The 19,023-nt window shown below is 55.4% G+C and overlaps 1 protein-coding gene across 1 annotated transcript in view; it reads left to right on the top strand.

Annotated features, from left to right (window-relative positions):
• Positions 1-376: 376 nt before the first annotated feature.
• Positions 377-19,023, top strand: part of CSPG5 (chondroitin sulfate proteoglycan 5) — a 32,036-nt gene continuing 13,389 nt past the window's right edge. Inside the window, exons 1-3 of the mRNA XM_063147579.1 lie at positions 377-464; positions 2,429-4,019; positions 15,418-15,606. Coding sequence (XP_063003649.1) covers positions 377-464; positions 2,429-4,019; positions 15,418-15,606 — 1,868 coding nt within the window. The remainder of the gene's footprint in view (positions 465-2,428; positions 4,020-15,417; positions 15,607-19,023) is intronic.

Below are 19,023 nucleotides of genomic sequence, written 5' to 3'. Positions count from 1 at the left end.
ATCCGCCGCACTGAAGCGCCTCCTCCTCCTCTGCCCTCCGCCTCCTCCTTCCTCGGCGGCGGCGGCGAGCGCGCGGAGGGACGGAGGGAGGGAGGGAGAGAGGGAGGCAGGGAGTGACGGCCGGCCGGCGGTCGGGCGCTGCTGCTGCTGCTGCTGGCGACGGAGGCGGGCGGGCGGGCGGGCGGGCGGCGGGCGGCGATGGGGCGCCGGGCCGCGGGCCGCTGATTCGGAGCCGGGCCGGGGGCGGGCGAGAGGGGTCGCGCCATGCCGCGGGGCTGAGCCGCGGCCGCCAGACGAGCCTCTTCGGCCGCGGAGGAGGAGGAGGAGGAGGAGGAGGAGGGCGGGACGCGGCGGCGCCGCCACCGCTGGTGCAGTGATGGGGCGCCCGCTCCTCGCCGCTCCGCCGGGGATCCCCGCCGCCGCCGCCGCCTTCCTGCTGCTGGCCCTGGCGGCGCTCCTGGCCGGTAAGCGGCGCTCCTGCGGGCTGGGCGGGGGCGCGCGCGCGTGTGTGCGGGTGCGGGTGTATGCGCGCCCCCCGCCCCTCCTTCCCTGGGGCATCGGCTGGGGCGGGGGGGGGCGGCACCCACCTAGGCATCCCCCCCCCCGACTCCCCGATCATCCCCTGGCAGCTGCGAAGCTCTTTCTGCCTTGCAAGGACAAGGACCCCCGGGGGGGGGAGCGGCGGCGAGGGGGGCATTTGGACCCACATTTCCGAGGGAGGGGGGCTCCCCCAAAGCGGAGGGGCGGGGAACGTCCCCCTCTCCTAGGTACGTACAGCATTGCAAAACCGGGGTCGGGGGGGGGCTTGGGGAGAGGGGTCGGGGAGGGGAGGGAGCCCCCTCCCACCCCGAATTCTTCCCCTTTCTTTCTCCCCCCACCCCCTTGTAAGGCGGCCCCCCTCCTTTCAAGGGGGACATGATGGGAGCGTTTTGAGGCTGTGTAGTTGTCATGCCAGACACGTGTTACAAAATCCACACGCTCGCCTCTCTCGCCCTCCCCCACCCTTCCTCCACCCCGGGCTATTTTTCTCTCTCTCTTGGCCATGTAGCTGGGAGTGAGGAAGGGAATCGCAGCGAAATGCGGAATCAATCCGGATCACGTCCGGGCGATTCCCTGGCAGGCGAACCAGAGGTGTGGTGGTGGGCGGGGGGGCGGGGAGGGAGGAGGTCACAGTGCCCAGACACCCCCCCCCCCGCCTTCGCCTGCCCCTGCCTCCCTCCATGGACTCACGTTATTATTATTTTCTTTTTTAACGAATCCTTTTATTTGAACGACTACAGAGGATGGCAGAAAATGTCTGGAGGGTCCCTATGGTGACAGTGCCGTAAATAAACCTCAGACGCTTTCGGGGGGGGGAGGCAGGAGGGGGAGGGGGGGAAGGAATTAATCTGGCCGTTGCTGTCAGGTTCAGATGTGTAAATCTATAGATTTTAAGGCCAGGGGGACGCTCCTACAGCCTTACAAGAGGGGATGATGGGATGCATGGTTTTTGCTGAAACAGGCTTGCAAGAGCTGCCCCGGATCCACCCAGCCCAGGATCCTGCCACGGCCATGCTGCCGCCCCTTTGGGGGCTCTCAGACTGGGCTGTTCTTTGGGGATCCCTCCATCAACCTGACTGAACCCTGCCGCCCTCTTCTCCCAGGCACACACACGCCCCAGCAGTCAGCCTGGCTCCTCCGGCACCTTCTGCCAAGGCTTCTCCCCCCCCCCGCTTTTTCAGGGGGGTCTGGACGTTGCTTTCCCAGCTCACCCCCCAAATCCGTCTTCCCTTCCTTTCTGCTTGCAATTTGCCTCGCTCCAGCCCCTTCCCTTTGTCTGAGCCCTCGCAACCGATCCCTCTCTCGGAGAAGGCAGCACTAAAATGCCGGGGGAGGGTGTGTGAAAGCGGACCCCCACCCCACCCCACCCCATTGCCCAAGGATTCCTCCCGACTGGCAAAACCCGGGCTCTGAGGTTTCGTGCTGCAGAAAGAACGGGAACCCAAAGGGAAGTGTCCTCTTTTCCCGCCCCCTCCCAGGGATGAATTCTGCTCTACTCCGCTTGAAATGAGGGGGACGGAGGAAAAGATGAATCAGAGAGCGAGAATGTGTGGGAATGAAGTGGGAACCGAGACAGGTGCTATTTTTGCCATGGGAGCCGTGGCAAGAAGAAAAAAGGAAAGAAAGGAAACGTATTTTTTTTCCCCAATTGGGAAAACCCCATTCGGTGTGAAGTATTCCTGTGGTTGTCTGCGGTGGGGCGAGGGGTGTTTCGGAAAAAGCAGGCATGTGTCATGGGATGGACCGGGATGTGTGCGTGTGTGCGCCAGCGAGAGAGAGGATGGGGACTGGTCATGAATGGGCCTATAGGATGGGCGCATCTCTGGGATGCGCTGCCCAGATCCCTGGGCTCACATCTCTCCCATTTTTCCTCCTTTCTCCCCTACAGCCTCGGAACAACATCCCAGATCCCCGAACGCCACTGACATCCAAGGAGCCCTCTGGAAGGGCAGCCGGCTGCCGGCCACGGCAAATGGAGAGCCGCCAGGGAATGACCGCCCAGCGCCTCCGAAGAACGGCGCTTGGCGAGGGGGAAATGTCTCAGCAGCCGAGGCCTCTTGGCAGGCAGCTGGAGCAAAGGAATCCCGTCTCGAGGCACCTGCTGTTCTCTCAAGCGGAGGAGGAGGAGGAGGGCAGGCTGCTGCCGCTTCAGACGGCGACCCGGCTGCCAGCAGCCCCCCTGGGGCAGGCATCACAGTGAGGTACATTTCTGGGGAGCCGGACGAAGAGTGGAACAAGCCAGGCCCTTGTTTGGGCTGCCCAGGAGGGATGGAGCGGGAGACGGAGCCCCGGCTGAGCCCACGCCGTGAGGCTGCCGAGGCTCCCATGGAAGCGCTGTCCGCCGTCACGGGCTTTGCTCAGCCGGTCCAGGGACACGACGGGACCTGGACGCTCTCTGACCTGAAGGGCGCGGCCGAGAGCCCGCCGCCTGCCCCAGAGAGCCAAGAGGAAGCCGGGAGTGGGGACCAGCAGGCCAAGACCTCTTCAGGCCAGGCGGGTTTTGCTGCTTGGACCACGGCCCCTTCCTCCTTCCCATGGACCGGAGAGAGCAGCTCGGCCCCCAGGCCGGGCCTCGGCCACAGTTCCGCCGAGGCAGACCTTCTGCGTGAGCTGTTTGGGGTCGCGGTGCTACCGACCCCCACGTCGAGCAGCCCCGTCCAGACGCCCGATGAGGCAGGACGGGTTCCGGACCAGGATTCAGCCCAGAAGGTGGAGCCTCTGGAGTTGTGGGTGGATTCCTCCAGCAGCTCTCCGGCAGCTGAAGGGGCACCGGGGCGCACCGACCTGACCTGGCAGACGCCCCAGTCGGCGGTCACGCCCCCAGGCAAGGCCGCCCAGGGCCCCAAGCCCTCCTCGGACCCCCTGGCCTCTGAGATCATTGACATCGATTACTACGACCTGTTTGACGGGGAGGGGCTGGGGCCCCCCGGCCCAGATTCTACCAAGAGGAAACCTCCGGACGACAAAGGCATGTCCTGGTCTCTCCACGACCTCTACGACGACTTCACGCCCTTCGACGAGTCCGACTTCTATCCCACCACCTCCTTCTACGCGGACGGGGACGAGGAGGATCTGGAGGAGCCCGAGGAAGAGGAGGAGGAAGAGGAAGAAGAGGAGGAAGATGGGGCAGGTGGGCTGGCCAGGGACCTGGCAGACGAGAATGGCTACCGGATCCCCACTCTGGCTACCCCCAAAATCCAAACCATGGTCCAGGAAGCAGAGTCCACGAGTCGCCGCTACCTCATCCCGCCGTTCATCATCTCCGGGGGGAGCGGTGTGGCCACCCCCAGGCCCCAGCCGGCGGCGGAAGCGGGCAGGGACTTGAGCCTGTCTCTGGGCGGCAGCGAGAACGGCACCGAGTGCCGGAGCGGCTACGTGCGGCACAACGCCTCCTGCAAATCGGTGTGCGACACCTTCCCCAGCTACTGCCACAATGGGGGGCAGTGCTACCTGGTGGAGAACTTGGGAGCCTTCTGCAGGTGAGTGGCTTCCTTGGGGGGGGGGCTGGGGGGGGGGTCTTCCCTGGCCGGAGAGGTTTGGAGCAGGGGTGGGGCATGGCCTCCCGCAGTCAGGTTTTGGAGGGCGATGGGGAAACAGGCCTTCGGAACGCTACGCGACGAGGAGGGTCCAGGCCCATGAGGTGGTCAGAGGGGATTGTGGTCTGCAGGGCCGGCCCTACCCTTAGGTGAAGTGAGCTGGCTGCTTCAGGCGGAGGATGCAGGGAGATGGCGGCAAGGTGCCAACTGGACCTGCAGCTGAACCTTTCTCCCGTATCGATAACGGCACAGTGTCTTCCACCGTACAGCAGGCTGGTTTAGGAGATGGAGGGCAGCAGGCCGCCTGCTGTACGGTGGAAGACACTGTGCCGTTATCGATACGGGAGAAAGGTTCAGCTGCAGGTCCAGTTGGGTTCTGTACATGGAATGGGAGGCGGGCGGCTGCAATCTTAGCCTTTGCCTCAGGCAGGAAAATGTCGTGAGTCTGCCCCAGGGCTATTTCAAATTGTGTGTGTGTGGAAGGGTGTTATTTATGAACACCCATCCCCTGCGCAAGAGACGCATGCAAGCCCCTGCAAATAAGGAAAGATTGCACATTTGTGATAGAGGTCACTTAGCTCACTCCTTGAGGAGCTAGTTCTCTGGTTGCAGGGATCTGGTTTGTCTTTAGAGGGACAAGCGTTAAAAGATGTAATTGGCCCTCCACCCTGCCCCCCCATACACGTACACCTGCAGCTTGAAGTGGTGCCATGTCAGAATTCTACCACCTTGTTCGGCTACTCTTGTAGACCCTCAGGCCTCCGTGTTCATCAGTGGTGAAAGCGAGCAGATGTGGAAAGTTGCAGGGAACCAGCGTGAAGCGTAGGGGCTGGGGAGTACTCGCCCGAATTCGGAGGTGCTCGGAGAACGTTCGGACGACGTCCCCAGAATCCAGCCAAGAGCCGGAGAGGCTGTGCTGAGCTTCTAGACCAGGGACGGGGAACCCCCCTGCGACCCATGGGGGTTCTGCGTCCGGCAGGTGGAGACTCGGGGGGGGGGGGCTCCTCCTCCAAGAAGGAGCAATGCTCAGGCCTTCGGACTTGAGGTGGCAGTGGTTCGGTGACCTGGGAGAAGCATTTTGTACATGCTCAGAATGCCTTTTCCCCATTGTATAACACTGCTTACTGACAGTTTCTTTGATGAAGGGGCGTGGCCAAAGATGGGGGGTTGATAAATGGGCGTGGTTAAAGGAGGTGGGGTGGAACTCTAGGAGAGGAGATGAAAGCAGGAAGTAAGAGATGAGTGAGCCAACGCAGCCTGGTCTCTGTTTTGCTTGCGGGGAGGGTGGGGGGGAATGAAGTCTCAGGGGTTAAGGCAGTCTTTCGAACTCGCCCCCCTTCTAAGAAACGGGGGGTGGGGCGGGTTTGCATCCCTCCGTGTTGCCTGTCTACCACCACCAGCAGCAGCGGCGGCTCATTCCCCCCCACTCCCTGTGCTCAAAACCCGCCCTTTGTGAACTTAGGTGTTGAAGCAATGACTTTGCCGGAGGTTGAACCATCCGGAGTGAGTGTAGAATTGAATCGTGGAGGCGTCTCGGTTAACTCCGTCTGGCCTCCAGTCCTCTTGGTTCGAGAGGACCCTCTTCTTCCTGGTCAGGGAGCAGCTGAAGCCCAGCCCAGGAGGAGCGCCAGGACCTGGGAAGCTGCCTGATATGGGAGTCCGAGCCTTGGCCCATCTAGCCCAGTGTTGGCGACACTGACTGGCAGCTGCGGCTCTCCAGGGTCCCAGGGAGGATTCTTTCCTGGCCCCACCTGGGGATCGAACCCGGGGCCTCCTGCATGCCAAGCAAGGGCTCTCCCACTGAGCCACGGCCATCAGAGCTTCCACGTCAGCTTCCTGCAACAAGCGCGCTCTTACAGCTCAGTCCCCTACCTGTCTACTCAGAAGAAAGTCCCATTGAGGCTTAGTCCCAGATAAGTGTGCGCAGGCTCACAGCCTTTGGCTGCAGGCTCACCTTCACTTACTTATCAAATTTGCAGACGACACCAAATTGGGTGGGATAGCTCATACCCTGGGAGACAGAAACAAACTCCAAAGGGATCTTGATAGGCTGGAGTGCTGGGCTGAAAACAACAGGATGAAATTTAATAGGGATAAATGCCAAGTTCTACATTTAGGGAATAGAAACCAAAGGCACAGTTACAAGATGGGGGATACTTGGCTCAGCAACACCACAAATGAGAAGGATCTTGGAATTGTTGTAGATCACAAGCTGAATATGAGCCAACAGTGCGATATGGCTGCAAGAAAGGCCAATGGTATTTTGGGCTGCATTAATAGAAGTATAGCTTCCAAATCACGTGAGGTCCTGGTTCCTCTCTATTCAGCCCTGGTTAGGCCTCATCTAGAGTATTGCGTCCAGTTCTGGGCTCCACAATTGAAGAAGGACGCAGACAAGTTGGAGCGTGTTCAGAGGAGGGCAGCCAGGATGATCAGGGGTCTGGAAACAAAGCCCTATGAAGAGAGACTGAAAGAACTGGGCATGTTTAGCCCGGAGAAGAGAAGATTGAGGGGAGACATGATGGCACTCTTCAAAGACTTAAAAGGTTGTCACACAGAGGAGGGCCAGGATCTCTTCTCAATCCTCCCAGAGTGCAGGACACGGAATAACGGGCTCGTTAAAGGAATCCAGATTCCAGCTGGACATCCGGAAAAACTTCCTGACTGTTAGAGCAGTGCGACAATGGAACCAGTTACCTAGGGAGGTTGTGGGCTCTCCCGCACTAGAGGCCTTCAAGAGGCAGCTGGACAACCACCTGTCAGGGATGCTTTAGGGTGGATTCCTGCCTTGAGCAGGGGGTTGGACTTGATGGCCTTGTAGGCCCCTTCCAACTCTGCTATTCTATGATTCTAAGTCCCATTGAAAGCTGCCATATACGGAGTCTGACTCTTGGTCCATCCGGCCCAGTATTGTCAACACTGGCTGGCAGCTGTGGCTCTCCGGGGTTGGGATGGGGAGGAGGGCTGTGCATGGGGGTCCTCCCCACCCGCCTCCTCCCCTGCTGAATTGCGCGCCCCCCAAGCTGCTGTGCGAGGTGATCGAAGTGGGCAGGAGCCTGCCTGGTGGCTGATATCCACCCTTGTGCACTAGCCTCCCCCTTTAAATGGTGCATCTCCTCCCGCTGCCCAGCTGATTGGTGCTGGGGAAAGTGCCCTTGGCCATGCAGGCTAGGGATCATGGGAGTTGTAGTCCATGTGTGGAGGGAGGCCAGGTTGGGAAATGCTGGTGTAATTATTTATTTATTTATTTGTTTTATTACATTTATATACCACCCCACAGCCGAAGCTCTCTGGGCGGTTTACAACAATTAAAAATGGTAAACATTAAAAGAATGCAAAATTTTAAAACCATCAAAAACAGTATAAAAACAACAGTATCCATTTAAAAACAACAATTCTGGGGTCCATTAAAAACAAACTTAACGTTGTTAAATGCTGTTAAATGCCTGGGAGAAGAGAAAAGTCTTGACCTGGCGCTGAAAAGATAACAACGTTGGCGCCAGGCGAGCCTCATCGGGAAGATCATTCCACAGTCGGGGGGCCACCACTGAGAAGGCCCTCTCCCTTGTTGCCATCCTCCGAGCTTCCCTCGGAGTAGGCACTTGGAGGAGGACCTTAGATGTTGAGCGCAGTGTACGGGTAGGTTCATGTCGGGAGAGGCGTTCCGTCAGGTATTGCGGTCCCAAGCCATGTAGGGCTTTATAGGTTAAGACCAGCACCTTGAATTGGGCTCGGAAACATATAGGCAGCCAATGCAAGTGGGCCAGAATTGGCGTTATATGCTCAAACCTCCCTGTTCCAGCTATCAATCTGGCCGCCGCATTTTGCACAAGCTGCAGCTTCCGGACCGTCTTCAAAGGCTGCCCCATGTAGAGGGCATTGCAGTAATCTAATCTGGAAGTTACCAGAGCATGGACAACTGAAGCTAGGTTATCCCTGTCCAGATAGGGGCGTAGCTGGGCCACCAACCAAAGTTGGTAGAAAGCACTCCGTGCCACCGAGGCCAACTGAGCCTCAAGTGACAAAGATGGTTCTAGGAGAACCCCTAAGCTATGAACATCATCATCATCATCATCATCATCATATATTTCTTACCCGCCTCTCCACTTGGATCAAGGCGGGGAACAACAATTAATATAAAACACATTAAAAACTGATTAAAAACATAGACAAAACAGATCTAGAAGAAGCAATAGTTTCACTCTGATTCTCCTAGGGAGCCGCAGTACAGATGACGCCACATGAGTGAGAGAGATGCACCATGTGCAAAACCCCACCAGCGTCCGCGGGGGCGAGGTCTTCCTCCCTGGACCCCAAATCAGGGGAGTCCCGCTGGGCCGGGCCAAAGGCCTCCTTAATCCAGTATCCACCTGCTTCCCGCGGTGACCAGGCCCACAAGCAGGGTCATAAAAAACAGGAGCACATGGCAGGTTCGGAACAACTCTTAGCATTAAAAATGGGGGTGGATAAGGGGCGCTTGGACTGGATCCAGAAGGTGGGTGTGGGGCCGCTTTCATCTGGAGCAGCCTTCCTCAACCTGGGGCGCTCCAGATGTGTTGGACTGCATCTCCCAGAATGCCCCAGCCAGTGGCTGGGGCATTCTGGGAGATGCAGTCCAACACATCTGGAGCGCCCCAGGTTGAGGAAGGCTGATTTGGAGGGTCGGATTCAATTCTGGAGACGCTCTTGATGGGGGAGGGGCTGTGTTCTAGTGCTGGGCAGGGCCGAAGAAGGAGGGTGCGTGTGCAAAATGCCAGCATATTTTAGATTAAAACTCTTATTGCCGGCATCCAAACCCTAGGAGAGGCATTTTCGTCTTTTAGGATGGGGGAAAAACTCCACAGAAGCTGGGAAATGACCAAACGAACGGTGTTTCTGGAAAAGGGGACGGGTTTAGCCCCCCCCAGACTTGAAGTTTTACCAGTGGAAGCTGGTGCCTCTGATGTTGGCGGGGTGGTACATCCGCTCTGGGTTTCAGTCAAAACCTTGGACAGCTCCTTGAGAGTGCTGGCTGAAACCCGGAGTGGATTCACCGCCCTGCGGACCTTTGGAGACACCAGCCTCCCCTGGTTCATTGGTTTCCTGGTTCATTGTGCAGTTTCTTCTCCATCCTCACCTCTTCTGAGTCTCAGTGGCTGCTTTATGCTGCAATGTGCTTGGATGTTTTCTGTTTTGGCCCCACCCTCTTTCCCCCTTTGCCCTGCCCCTTTCCCCCTTCGGCCCCGCCCACCACTGGACCACAGTCCCAAAGCGCTTCTCCAAAACTGAATTCGACCTTCAGGCTGAAAGAGTTAGGCAGCCTTCCTCAACCTGGGGCGCTCCAGATGTGTTGGACTACAACTCCCAGAATGCCCCAGTCAGCTGGCTGGGGCATTCTGGGAGTCGTAGTCCAACACATCTGGAGCGCCCCAGGTTGAGGAAGGCTGAGTTAGGGTGACAGAATAAATAAAATAAACGAACAGAGCAAATAAGTAAACAAATGTTGTTTTTAGCAGATTCTCCACGGGGAGGCAGGAGGTGAAAGGTAGCAAAATGTCTTGTTGAACTCTAACTCCCATCATCCCAGACCATCGGCCATGATGGCTGGGGCTGATAGAGGTTGTAGTCCAAAAATATCTGGAGGACCCTGATATCAGCCACAGCCATATCAGCCCATGGTCAGGGATGATGGGCGATGGAGGTATCTGGCTGTCCTCTGTCAGAGACAGGATGCTGGAACAGATGGCCTCTTACGTTCTCCCTGGTTCACAGCTCAGTCTCTTAATCCGTGACTCGACCGTGTCCAGTGCTGGTTTTCCTATTCTTGTTCTTACCTATGTTGGAGGAGGGTGCACAGAGGCCCCACCCCCCAGCCCTCTACTGGCCTGAATGCCTGACCCCAGGAGGGGCTACGCCCACTGTGGGCCACACGCCAATCCATTCATTCATTCATTCATTCATTTATTTATTTATTTATTTATTTATGTATTTATGTATTTATGTATTTATGTATTTATCAGATTTGTATGCCACCCAGCTGGCAAACGCCCCTGGGCCACATTACAACCATAAAACCAAAGAACAACATAACATCAATAAAATGATCAGAAGAATTCAATATTAAACAAGGCAGGCTCACACCCACACCCACACACACCCCGCCTGGGCCGGTCTTCCTGGAAACAGCCTCCGGCATCGTGGTTCCATGTGCCGGGCCGGTGTGCAGAGGGCTTCCCTGCCCCCTCCCTGCCCCCTTACTGCCGGGCCTGCTCAGCGGAGCTGGAATTAGGTCAGAGCTGTGCTGCTGGGATATCGTTCCTACCGCTAATGAGCTCTGACACACGGTGGCGCGGGAAAGTCACGCCAGCACTGGGCCCAGCTATATACCTCTGGCAAGGAGTGCTTGGATTCGAACCCACGTCCCACATGCTCCAGCTTCTCGCCCGCTGGATCACATGGCACGCATCTCCCGTGCGGGAACCCATCTCCCACGGGGAAGCCGCCGTATCACCGTGCAGTCAGGGTGCGCTCTTGCGCCCTCGTACCCAGAACCCGGCTGGGCCCAACGCTCAAATTACAGGGTGGTGAATGAGGGTCCGGGCCCCTTATAGAATCAGAATAGTAGTGTTGGAAGGGGCCTAAAGGCCATCGAGTCCAACCCCCTGCTCAATACAGGAATCCACCCTAAAGCATCCCTGGCAGAGGGTTGTCCAGCTGCCTCTTGAAGGCCTCTAGTGTGGGAGAGCCCACAACCTCACCAGGCAACTGATTCCATTGTCGTACTGCTCTAACAGTCAGGAAGTTTTTCCTGATGTCCAGCTGGAATCTGGCTTCCTTTAACTTGAGCCCGTTATTCCGTGTCCTGCACTCTGGGAGGATTGAGAAGAGATCCCGGCCCTCCTCTGTGTGACAACCTTTTAAGTCTTTGAAGAGTGCTCTCATGTCTGCCCTCAGTCTTCTCTTCTCCAGGCTAAACAGGCCCAGTTCTTTCAGTCTCTCCTCATAGGGCTTTGTTTCCAGACCCCTGATCATCCTGGCTGCCCTCCTCTGAACATGTTTTGTGAAGGGCCCCTTAGCGACAGGTCTTAGATAGAAGGGGCATGATTTGGCTAAAGCCGAAGGGTGTCAGGCATTGGGACACATGCATTTCATTAAGGGCCCTGTATTCTCCCCCCAAACCCCAAAATGACACAGTACACAAAGGCTTGATTAATTCCGCAGGCAGTGGAATGGGTGTGTGTGTCAATTTCCGAGGTGACTGGAAGTTCATCCTTGTAGTCACCTTGTTGAATGCATAGTCTATTTCAGCCTTCCCCAACCCAGTGTCTTTTGTGGCTGTGGATGATGGGGCTCCTAGTCCAACAGATTGGAAGGGTGCCAGGTTGCAGAAGACCAGTATATAGTAATCTAGCACATGTTTAATCTATATTAATCTAGCACAGTTACCTAGGGAGGCTGTGGCCTCTCCCACACTAGAGGCCTTCAAGAGGCAGCTGGACAAGCATCTGTCAGGGGTGCTTTAGGGTGGATTCCTGCCTTGAGCAGGGGGTTGGACTCGATGGACTTGTAGGCCCCTTCCAACTCTGCTATTCTATGATTCTATGAGAGAGAGAGAGAGAGAGAGAGAGAGAGAGAGAGAGTTTTCACATAGCCTGTTGCTGATGTGTTGGGTTTTTGGCTTTACAGGGAAATTGGTTTATAACAGTAGGGTGACCATATGAAAAGGAGGACAGGGCTCCTGTATCTTTAACAGTTGTATTGAAAAGGGAATTTCAGCAGGTGTCATTTATATATATGGAGAACCTGGTGAATTTCCCTCTTCATCACAACAGTTAAAGCTGCAGGTGCCTTGCCCTCTTTTAAATTGGTCACTCTAGTATAGCTCCTGCACTTTAACTGTTGTGATGAAGAGGGAATTTCACCAGGTCCTCCATATATACAAATGACGTAACGGAGAACCTTCCAAAGGGCGTCTTTTGTTTCAGCCTGAAGTGGTGCAGCCCAGAATGTGATTACCCTGGAACTCTTGCCCACCTTATTCTGAACCATCAGCATTCCCCTTAATAGCAAACTCGGGTGGTGAGTGCTGGCAGAAATGGAACTCACGTGGAGACACGGAGAAACGAGAGGGGAGGTGTCAGCATACTCAGGGGAACGAAGGACAAACAGTCTTTTTTAGAAACCTAAGGGGCCGCCTCCTCTCCCAAAAAAACCTAGCCCAGCATGCTCAGCAACCACAGAGTACTGAGTGTCAGCTGGGGGAGGGGAATGGAAAATGGGTGTTGGTGCTGATTGGAACCCTGACCAAGAAGAACCCTATTTGAAGGTGAGGATATACTGCAAAATTCTGTTGCAGGTCCCTCTATTTCCAGTGTTCGGGCTGTGAGCCGATGCTTATGTAGCCAAACCAGCAGCACCAACGCATGCAAAAGCAGGAGGTATCAGCAGATTTGGGAACCTCAGGATTTGCAGAACTATAACAAATCTTTAGGTAAAAAAGAAAAACCCTTAAGTGTGTGTGTGTGTGTGTGTGTGTGTGTGTGTGTGTGTGTGTGTGTAACTTCCCAATGACCATGGGGCTCAGGGGCCGTGGAATGCTGCCCAGCGTTTGTGGCAGAGGGCCGGAATGGCATGAAGTGGCTGGAATCTGGCAAAGAAGGACTTCGCGCTGCAACTTTTTGTTGCAGGTCCTGCTTTTATATTTATGTGTGTATTCACCGTTTCTCTGAATGTGCCTTATCTCTTGGTCGTCTGAGAAACGTGTTTCTCTCTTGTTCCTCTCTGAGGTGTGGCAAGACAAGCGTCCGCTTACGGTGAAAGCTGTGGGTCTCTGGCCAGCCCAGTAATTGTGACCACGACTCGAGGCCCTTGTCCCATCAGCCCTGCCTTTAGAGGTCAGGTGGGTGGCCCCCGAGAAGGCCTCCTGGGTGGCCCCTGACTTTGAAGCGCTCCCTCCTGGCAAATGGTTTTTAGGCAGCAGGCAGAGACCCTTTGCCCCAGCTCATCACAATGGCCACGTCTCAAGTTGTATTTGCTATCCACGTTCTTATTGCTGTGTTGATTCTTGCTTTGTTGCGTCTTGACGTTGCTGCTGTTGGCGCTTCAGTTGTGTTCTAACTGTGTTTGCTAGCGACTAATTAATTTTGTTTTCTCTGGTAAGCAACCCTAAAAATTATTCTTGGAAAGATGGGGTGGAAATCTTTCAAATGAATTAACCAGCACAAGGGTTTGAACAGGTCCTCCTCACTTGGCCAGAAAGCCTCGACGAACATCACCCTCCACATGTGGGGTGGGGGATTTTACACGGATTAAACAACTGGGGCTTCCTTAGCAAAATTGCCTTCTCCCCCCACCCCCAGCGATATTTGGGATTGTGGAAGTGAAAATAGAATAGAATCATAGAATCATAGAATAGCAGAGTTGGAAGGGGCCTACAAGGCCATCTAGTCCAACCCCCTGCTCAGTGCAGGAATCCACCCTGAAGCATCCCTGACAGATGGTTGTCCATCTGCCTCTTGAATGCCTCTAGTGTGGGAGAGCCCACCACCTCCCTAGGTAGCTGATTCCACCGTCACACTGCTCTAACAGTCAGGAAGTTTTTCCTGATGTCCAGCCGGAATCTGGCTTCCTTTAACTTGAGCCCGTTATTCCGTGTCCTGCACTCTGGGAGGATCAAGAAGAGATCCTGGCCCTCCTCTGTGTGAAATATGAATCTCCCGCAGTGAATCTCCCGCAGTGAGAGAATGTGGCTTTCCTCATCACTGTGGCGAAGTTCAAGGCCTGGTAACTTCACAATCAATGTATCCATCTTCAGGGTGACACAAGACTCTTTGCCGTTTGTGCTACAATGGACCTAACATGGTTGCCTCTCTAGAAATTCTTGAGGTTTCAGGAGGCCCTCTCAGATTCTGGAGCGGGCACCACTGCATCATTCAAGAACCTCAGATTGAACAATAGGGTTGCTATCTTTCTGGAAAGACCTTTAACACCAGAAAAAAGGAGGGAGACCCTCCCACCCATGTTCCCCAGCTGCTGGTGTACAGAGGCGTACTGCCTTTGCTACTGGAGATAGCACATAGCCATCAGGGCTAGTAGCCCTTGATAGCCTTCTCCTCCAGGAATTTATCCAACACCCTTTTAAAGCCGTCCAAGTTGGTGTCCGTCACCCCATCTTGTGGAAGTGAGTTCCATAGTTCAATGATGCACTATGTGCAGAAACAATATGGGCCTATCTTACAGGGCTGTAGGGATTACTGAAACAATGTTGGCACACTTTAAATGTACTACAGATGTCCATCTAGCTCTGCGTCCCCTCTGACGCCAGCCCGCCAGGCACCTGGGCTTACAAAAAACAAGCAACAGCCAGTTCCAGTATCTCTTCCTAAGGTAGACCACCTCTGCATGCAGAGCTTGGGAAGAATCATAGAGTCATGAAATGGCAGAGTTGGAAGGGGCCTACAAGGCCATCGAGTCCAACCCCCTGCTCAATGCAGGAATCCACCCTGAAGCATCCCGGACAGATGGCTGTCCAGCTGCCTCTTGAAGGCCTCTAGTGTGGGAGAGCCCACAACCTCCCTAGGTAACTGGTTCCATTGTCATACTGCTCTAACAGTCAGGAAGTTTTTCCTGATGTCCAGCCGGAATCTGGCTTCCTTTAACTTGAGCCCGTTATTCCGTGTCCTGCACTCTGGGAGGATCGAGAAGAGATCCTGGCCCTCCTCTGTGTGACAACCTTTTGAGTATCTGAAGAGTGCTATCATGTCTCCCCTCAATCTCCTCTTCTCCAGGCTAAAGATGCCCGGTTCTTTCAGTCTCTCTTCATAGGGCTTTGTTTCCAGACCCCTGATCATCCTGGTTGCCCTCTTCTGAACACGCTCCAGCTTGTCTGCATCCTTCTTGAATTGTGGAGCCCAGAACTGGCCACAATACTCTAGATGAGGCCTAACCAGGGCCGAATAGAGAGGAACCAGTACCTCACATGATTTGGAAGCTATACTTCTATGAATGCAGCCCAAAATATCATTTGCCTTTCTTGCAGCCACATCGCATTGTTGGCTCATATTCAGCTTGCGATCTACAACAATTCCAAGATCCTTCTTGTTTGTAGTATTGCTGAGCCAATGTAACCCTTCATAGGGCTTTGTTTCCAGACCCCTGATCATCCTGGTTGCCCTCCTCTGAACACGCTCCAGCTTGTCTGCGTCCTTCTTGAATTGTGGAGCCCAGAACTGGACGCAATACTCTAGAGGAGGCCTGGGACGTGGGTGGGGAGGGGACGTGGCCTCCTGCGCCCAGGGTGCCACTCCGCTCCGCTCTCCCCGCTGCCCATGGCTGAGCGGCTCTGGCTTTTGTCCCGCTGCAGGTGCAACACCCAAGACTACATCTGGCACAAAGGCATCCGCTGCGAATCCATCATCACCGACTTCCAGGTGATGTGCGTGGCCGTGGGCTCCGCCGCCCTGGTGGTCCTGCTCCTCTTCATGATGACCGTCTTCTTCGCCAAGAAACTCTACCTGCTCAAAACCGAGAACAACAAGTTGCGGAAGACCAAGTGAGTGGGGCGGGCAAAAGCGGTGGAGGCTGGTGGCTCCGTGGTCAGCAGGGCGGTGAATCTACTCCAGGTTTTGGCCAGAACCAGTCAGAATTCTAAAGGAGCTGGACAACGTGCTTTGCAAGCCGCTTTAGAATTCTGACGGAAACCCGGACTGGATTCACTGCGCCACTGACATCGGAGCCACCAGCCTCCGCTGGGCAAAAGGGCGAAGGGGAGGCGAGTTCATGGACTGCTGGGCCATGCCCACGTCATCCAGAGAAGGACCGTCCGCATGGGCTTCACTCTGTGCGGCCAAATACCCGTCCCCCCAGGTGGCCGTCTGGAGAACGGAGTGGCCCCCAGAAGCCTTTGCTTAGCCCGTGCCGTATTTGTGGTGTCCAAAAACAAAGCTTCTCTGGGCGGATTACCAATGGTAAAAAAAAGAAAGAAAAGAAAATACAAGTACATTTGTACTGAGTGTTTTGCTTGACGTTGAGGTAGATGGTTTGATCCAGTTGAATGCTGCTGAAAGCTACTTCCAACGTGGCGGGGCCTCCACGCCATTGTCAGGAGCGTAAAGGTCATTATTGCCTGTGGCACGCTGCCCTGCCACCACGGGGACTGGATCCGGTCAGTCACGTAGATTCTGGCAGGCGCTGCTGCAGCAAAGAAATGTCCCACACGATGGGTGGAGCGACATGGCGAAAATCCGTACATTTCTGGTAGGGGCTGGCAGCGCCCAAATCTAAAGTTGTCCGTCACAAATTTTAAAAAGGGATTGCTCCCGCTAATACCAAACTCAAGTGGTGAGTGCCGACAGAAATGGGGCCACTGTGAAAGAAGAGGGCGGCATCAGCATGATAGAGGGGATTTGAAGGTTTGTAGAAGTATAAACTGAGGTGGTGGTGGGGAGCTCTGCTCCCCAAAACACAGGCCAGTGAGGACTGGGCAGATGGAAAATTGCTCGAAGGTGGTATGGCTGGACCCCTGAATAAGAGCAGTCCTGTTAGGAAGCGAGGATACGCCCACCGCAGTATGGTGTTACCAGTCCATCCTATAATGTCAATTGTTATCACTGGGCCATTCAGCAGTTGCTGTATTTGGGAGTCAGGGAGAGATCTCCCTCCGTGGGTCTGCTCTGATATTCCTGTTTCCCATTTCATGTCGCCTGGCTTTCTTGAATGCCTCTAGAGAATCTAGAATGACTGTAGAGTATCTTAGGGTGGCCATGTGAAAAGGAGGACCGGGCTCCTGTATCTTTAACAGTTGCATAGAGAAGGGAATTTCAGCAGGTGTCATTTATATATATGGAGAACCTGGTGAAACTCCCTCTTCATCATAGAATCATAGAATAGCAGAGCTGGAAGGGGCCTACAAGACCATCGAGTCCAACCCCCTGCTCAATGCAGGAATCTATCACAACAGTTAAAGTGCAGGAGCTATACTAGAGCAACCAGATTTAAAAGAGGGCAGGGCTCCTGCAGCTTTAACTGTTGTGACAAAGAGGAAGTTTCACCAGGTTCTCCATATATACAAATGACACCTGCTGAAATTCCCTTTTCAATACAACTGTTAAAGATACAGGAGCCCAGTCCTCCTTTCCATATGGTCACCCTAAGTATCTGGAGAATTTGACTTGGCGCGCTCCCCACCCCCCAGAGTTGTCGAGTGCATCTCTGCTCTGTGGCAGCTTGGAGCAGACCGCCTGCTTTTGTTCCGCCGACCATTCGTGCCGCGTGCACAGGCTCCCATGGCAGGCGTGTGAGTGTACACGAAGCCGCCTGGGCCCGTGGGCGCCCGCAAGTGTCACTCCTGCTCCACCAGCTCTGAGCGGGATCCCTGCTCGGAGGGGGAAATCCTCTCCCTGCTCAAACCTGTGATTTACGGAGGAGGGAGACTTCGGGCTCCCGGGAACCATGCCAAGTGTGCGCGTAGCAAGACGGAACGCCTCTGCCTGTCGACACCGTGCCTCTCTCCAGGCTGTAAATTTCCTGGGTGCCATCAGAGACGGGAGAACGAGGTGAAACAGAGGAGCAGGGGCGGGCGGAGGCGCGGCGCCGTCCTGGCAAGCCGTGCAGAGCACCCTCTGCACCTGCTAAAAGCGGTGACGGAGTCGGTGCAGATATTGGGGCTTCTGCCATTGCGGGATTCCCAGAACCGTCTGGCGGACCAGAGCTGGAGGGCAAGAGGCTGAGCTCCTTGGGCGTTCGTCAGGGCCACTCTGAGAGCAAGGGTGTTCAACCTCAGGACTGTGGGCCTGAGGTCCCGCGGAGGCTGGTGGCTCCAATGTCAGTGGGGCGGTGAATCCGCTCCGGGTTTCAGTCGGCGCTCTAAAGCAGCTATCCAAGGGAGCTCCTTCATGCTGCTAAGAGTTCTGACCTGGTTCTGGCAGAAACCCGGAGAGGATTCACTGCGCCGCTGACACCGGAGGCACCAGCCTCCGCTGCTGAGGCCTCAATCTGGTCTTCCAAGGTTTCCCCTTTCCTCTGGCTGCCGGTCGTTGGGTGATTTCCCGGCTGAGGTCCTGGCAGTAAGAGCTTTGATCTAAACTGCGCTGGCATTTTGCACCACCCTTTTTGCCTTTGGCCACGCCCACCAGTGGAGTGCGGCCCCCGAGCACTTCTCCAGAATGGAGTTTGGCTCCCAGGCTGAAAGAGGGAGCGGCTGAGACAGCTGTCCCCAACTTAGCGCCCTTCAGATGTGTTGGACTACAAGCTCCAGCATCCCCTACCCAGACTGGTGCAGACAGAATGTTATACTTATCCAGCCTTCCTCAACCTGGTGAGTTCCAGATGTGTTGGCTGGCCACGGAGCACAACAGGTTGAAGAAGGCTGGAGAAAGCTTCTGTTGGAGGCCAGCCAGGGGCTGCCGGCCGTCCTGCCCCTGGGCTCACTAGCCTGCTAACCCCACGTAACCCCAGTGAGCATCTGTATCTGGCAGAGAGAGAGAGATCCAGCCGGCACCACGTGGCCGCTGGCGATGAAGAAGCCTCTATGGAGTCCTGTTTCCGGCTCCTCTCTCCTCCTGGGCCTGGCCGGGCCAGGTCCCTAATGAGCAGTTAATTGCCGTTTTGTAAAGTGCCAGCAGTAATTATCAAGGCCTGCTCGCCTCTCTCGGGTCTCAAACAGTTCCCTCCTTGGGAGACCAGGGTATGGCTGGCAGCAACAGACTAGAAGAGGGAGGTCCGTTTTGCTTAAGCCTTGGGTGTCTATCATGCAGGGTGACCATAGGGAAAGGAGGACTGGGCTCCTGCATCTTTAACAGTTGAACAGAACAGGGAATTTCAGCAGGTGTCATTTGCATGCATGCAGCCCCTGGTGAAATTCCCTCTTCATCACAACAGTTAAAGCTGCAGGAGCCCTGCCCTAGTGGCCAGATACAAAAGAGGGCAGGTGAAGAGGTGAAGAGGGGATTTCACCAGGTGTTGTATGCAT

The sequence above is a fragment of the Elgaria multicarinata genome, chromosome 1 (genome assembly GCF_023053635.1).
Source record: "Elgaria multicarinata webbii isolate HBS135686 ecotype San Diego chromosome 1, rElgMul1.1.pri, whole genome shotgun sequence".
Taxonomy (NCBI): domain Eukaryota; kingdom Metazoa; phylum Chordata; class Lepidosauria; order Squamata; family Anguidae; genus Elgaria; species Elgaria multicarinata.
This window is presented reverse-complemented; position numbering and strand designations above follow the sequence as displayed.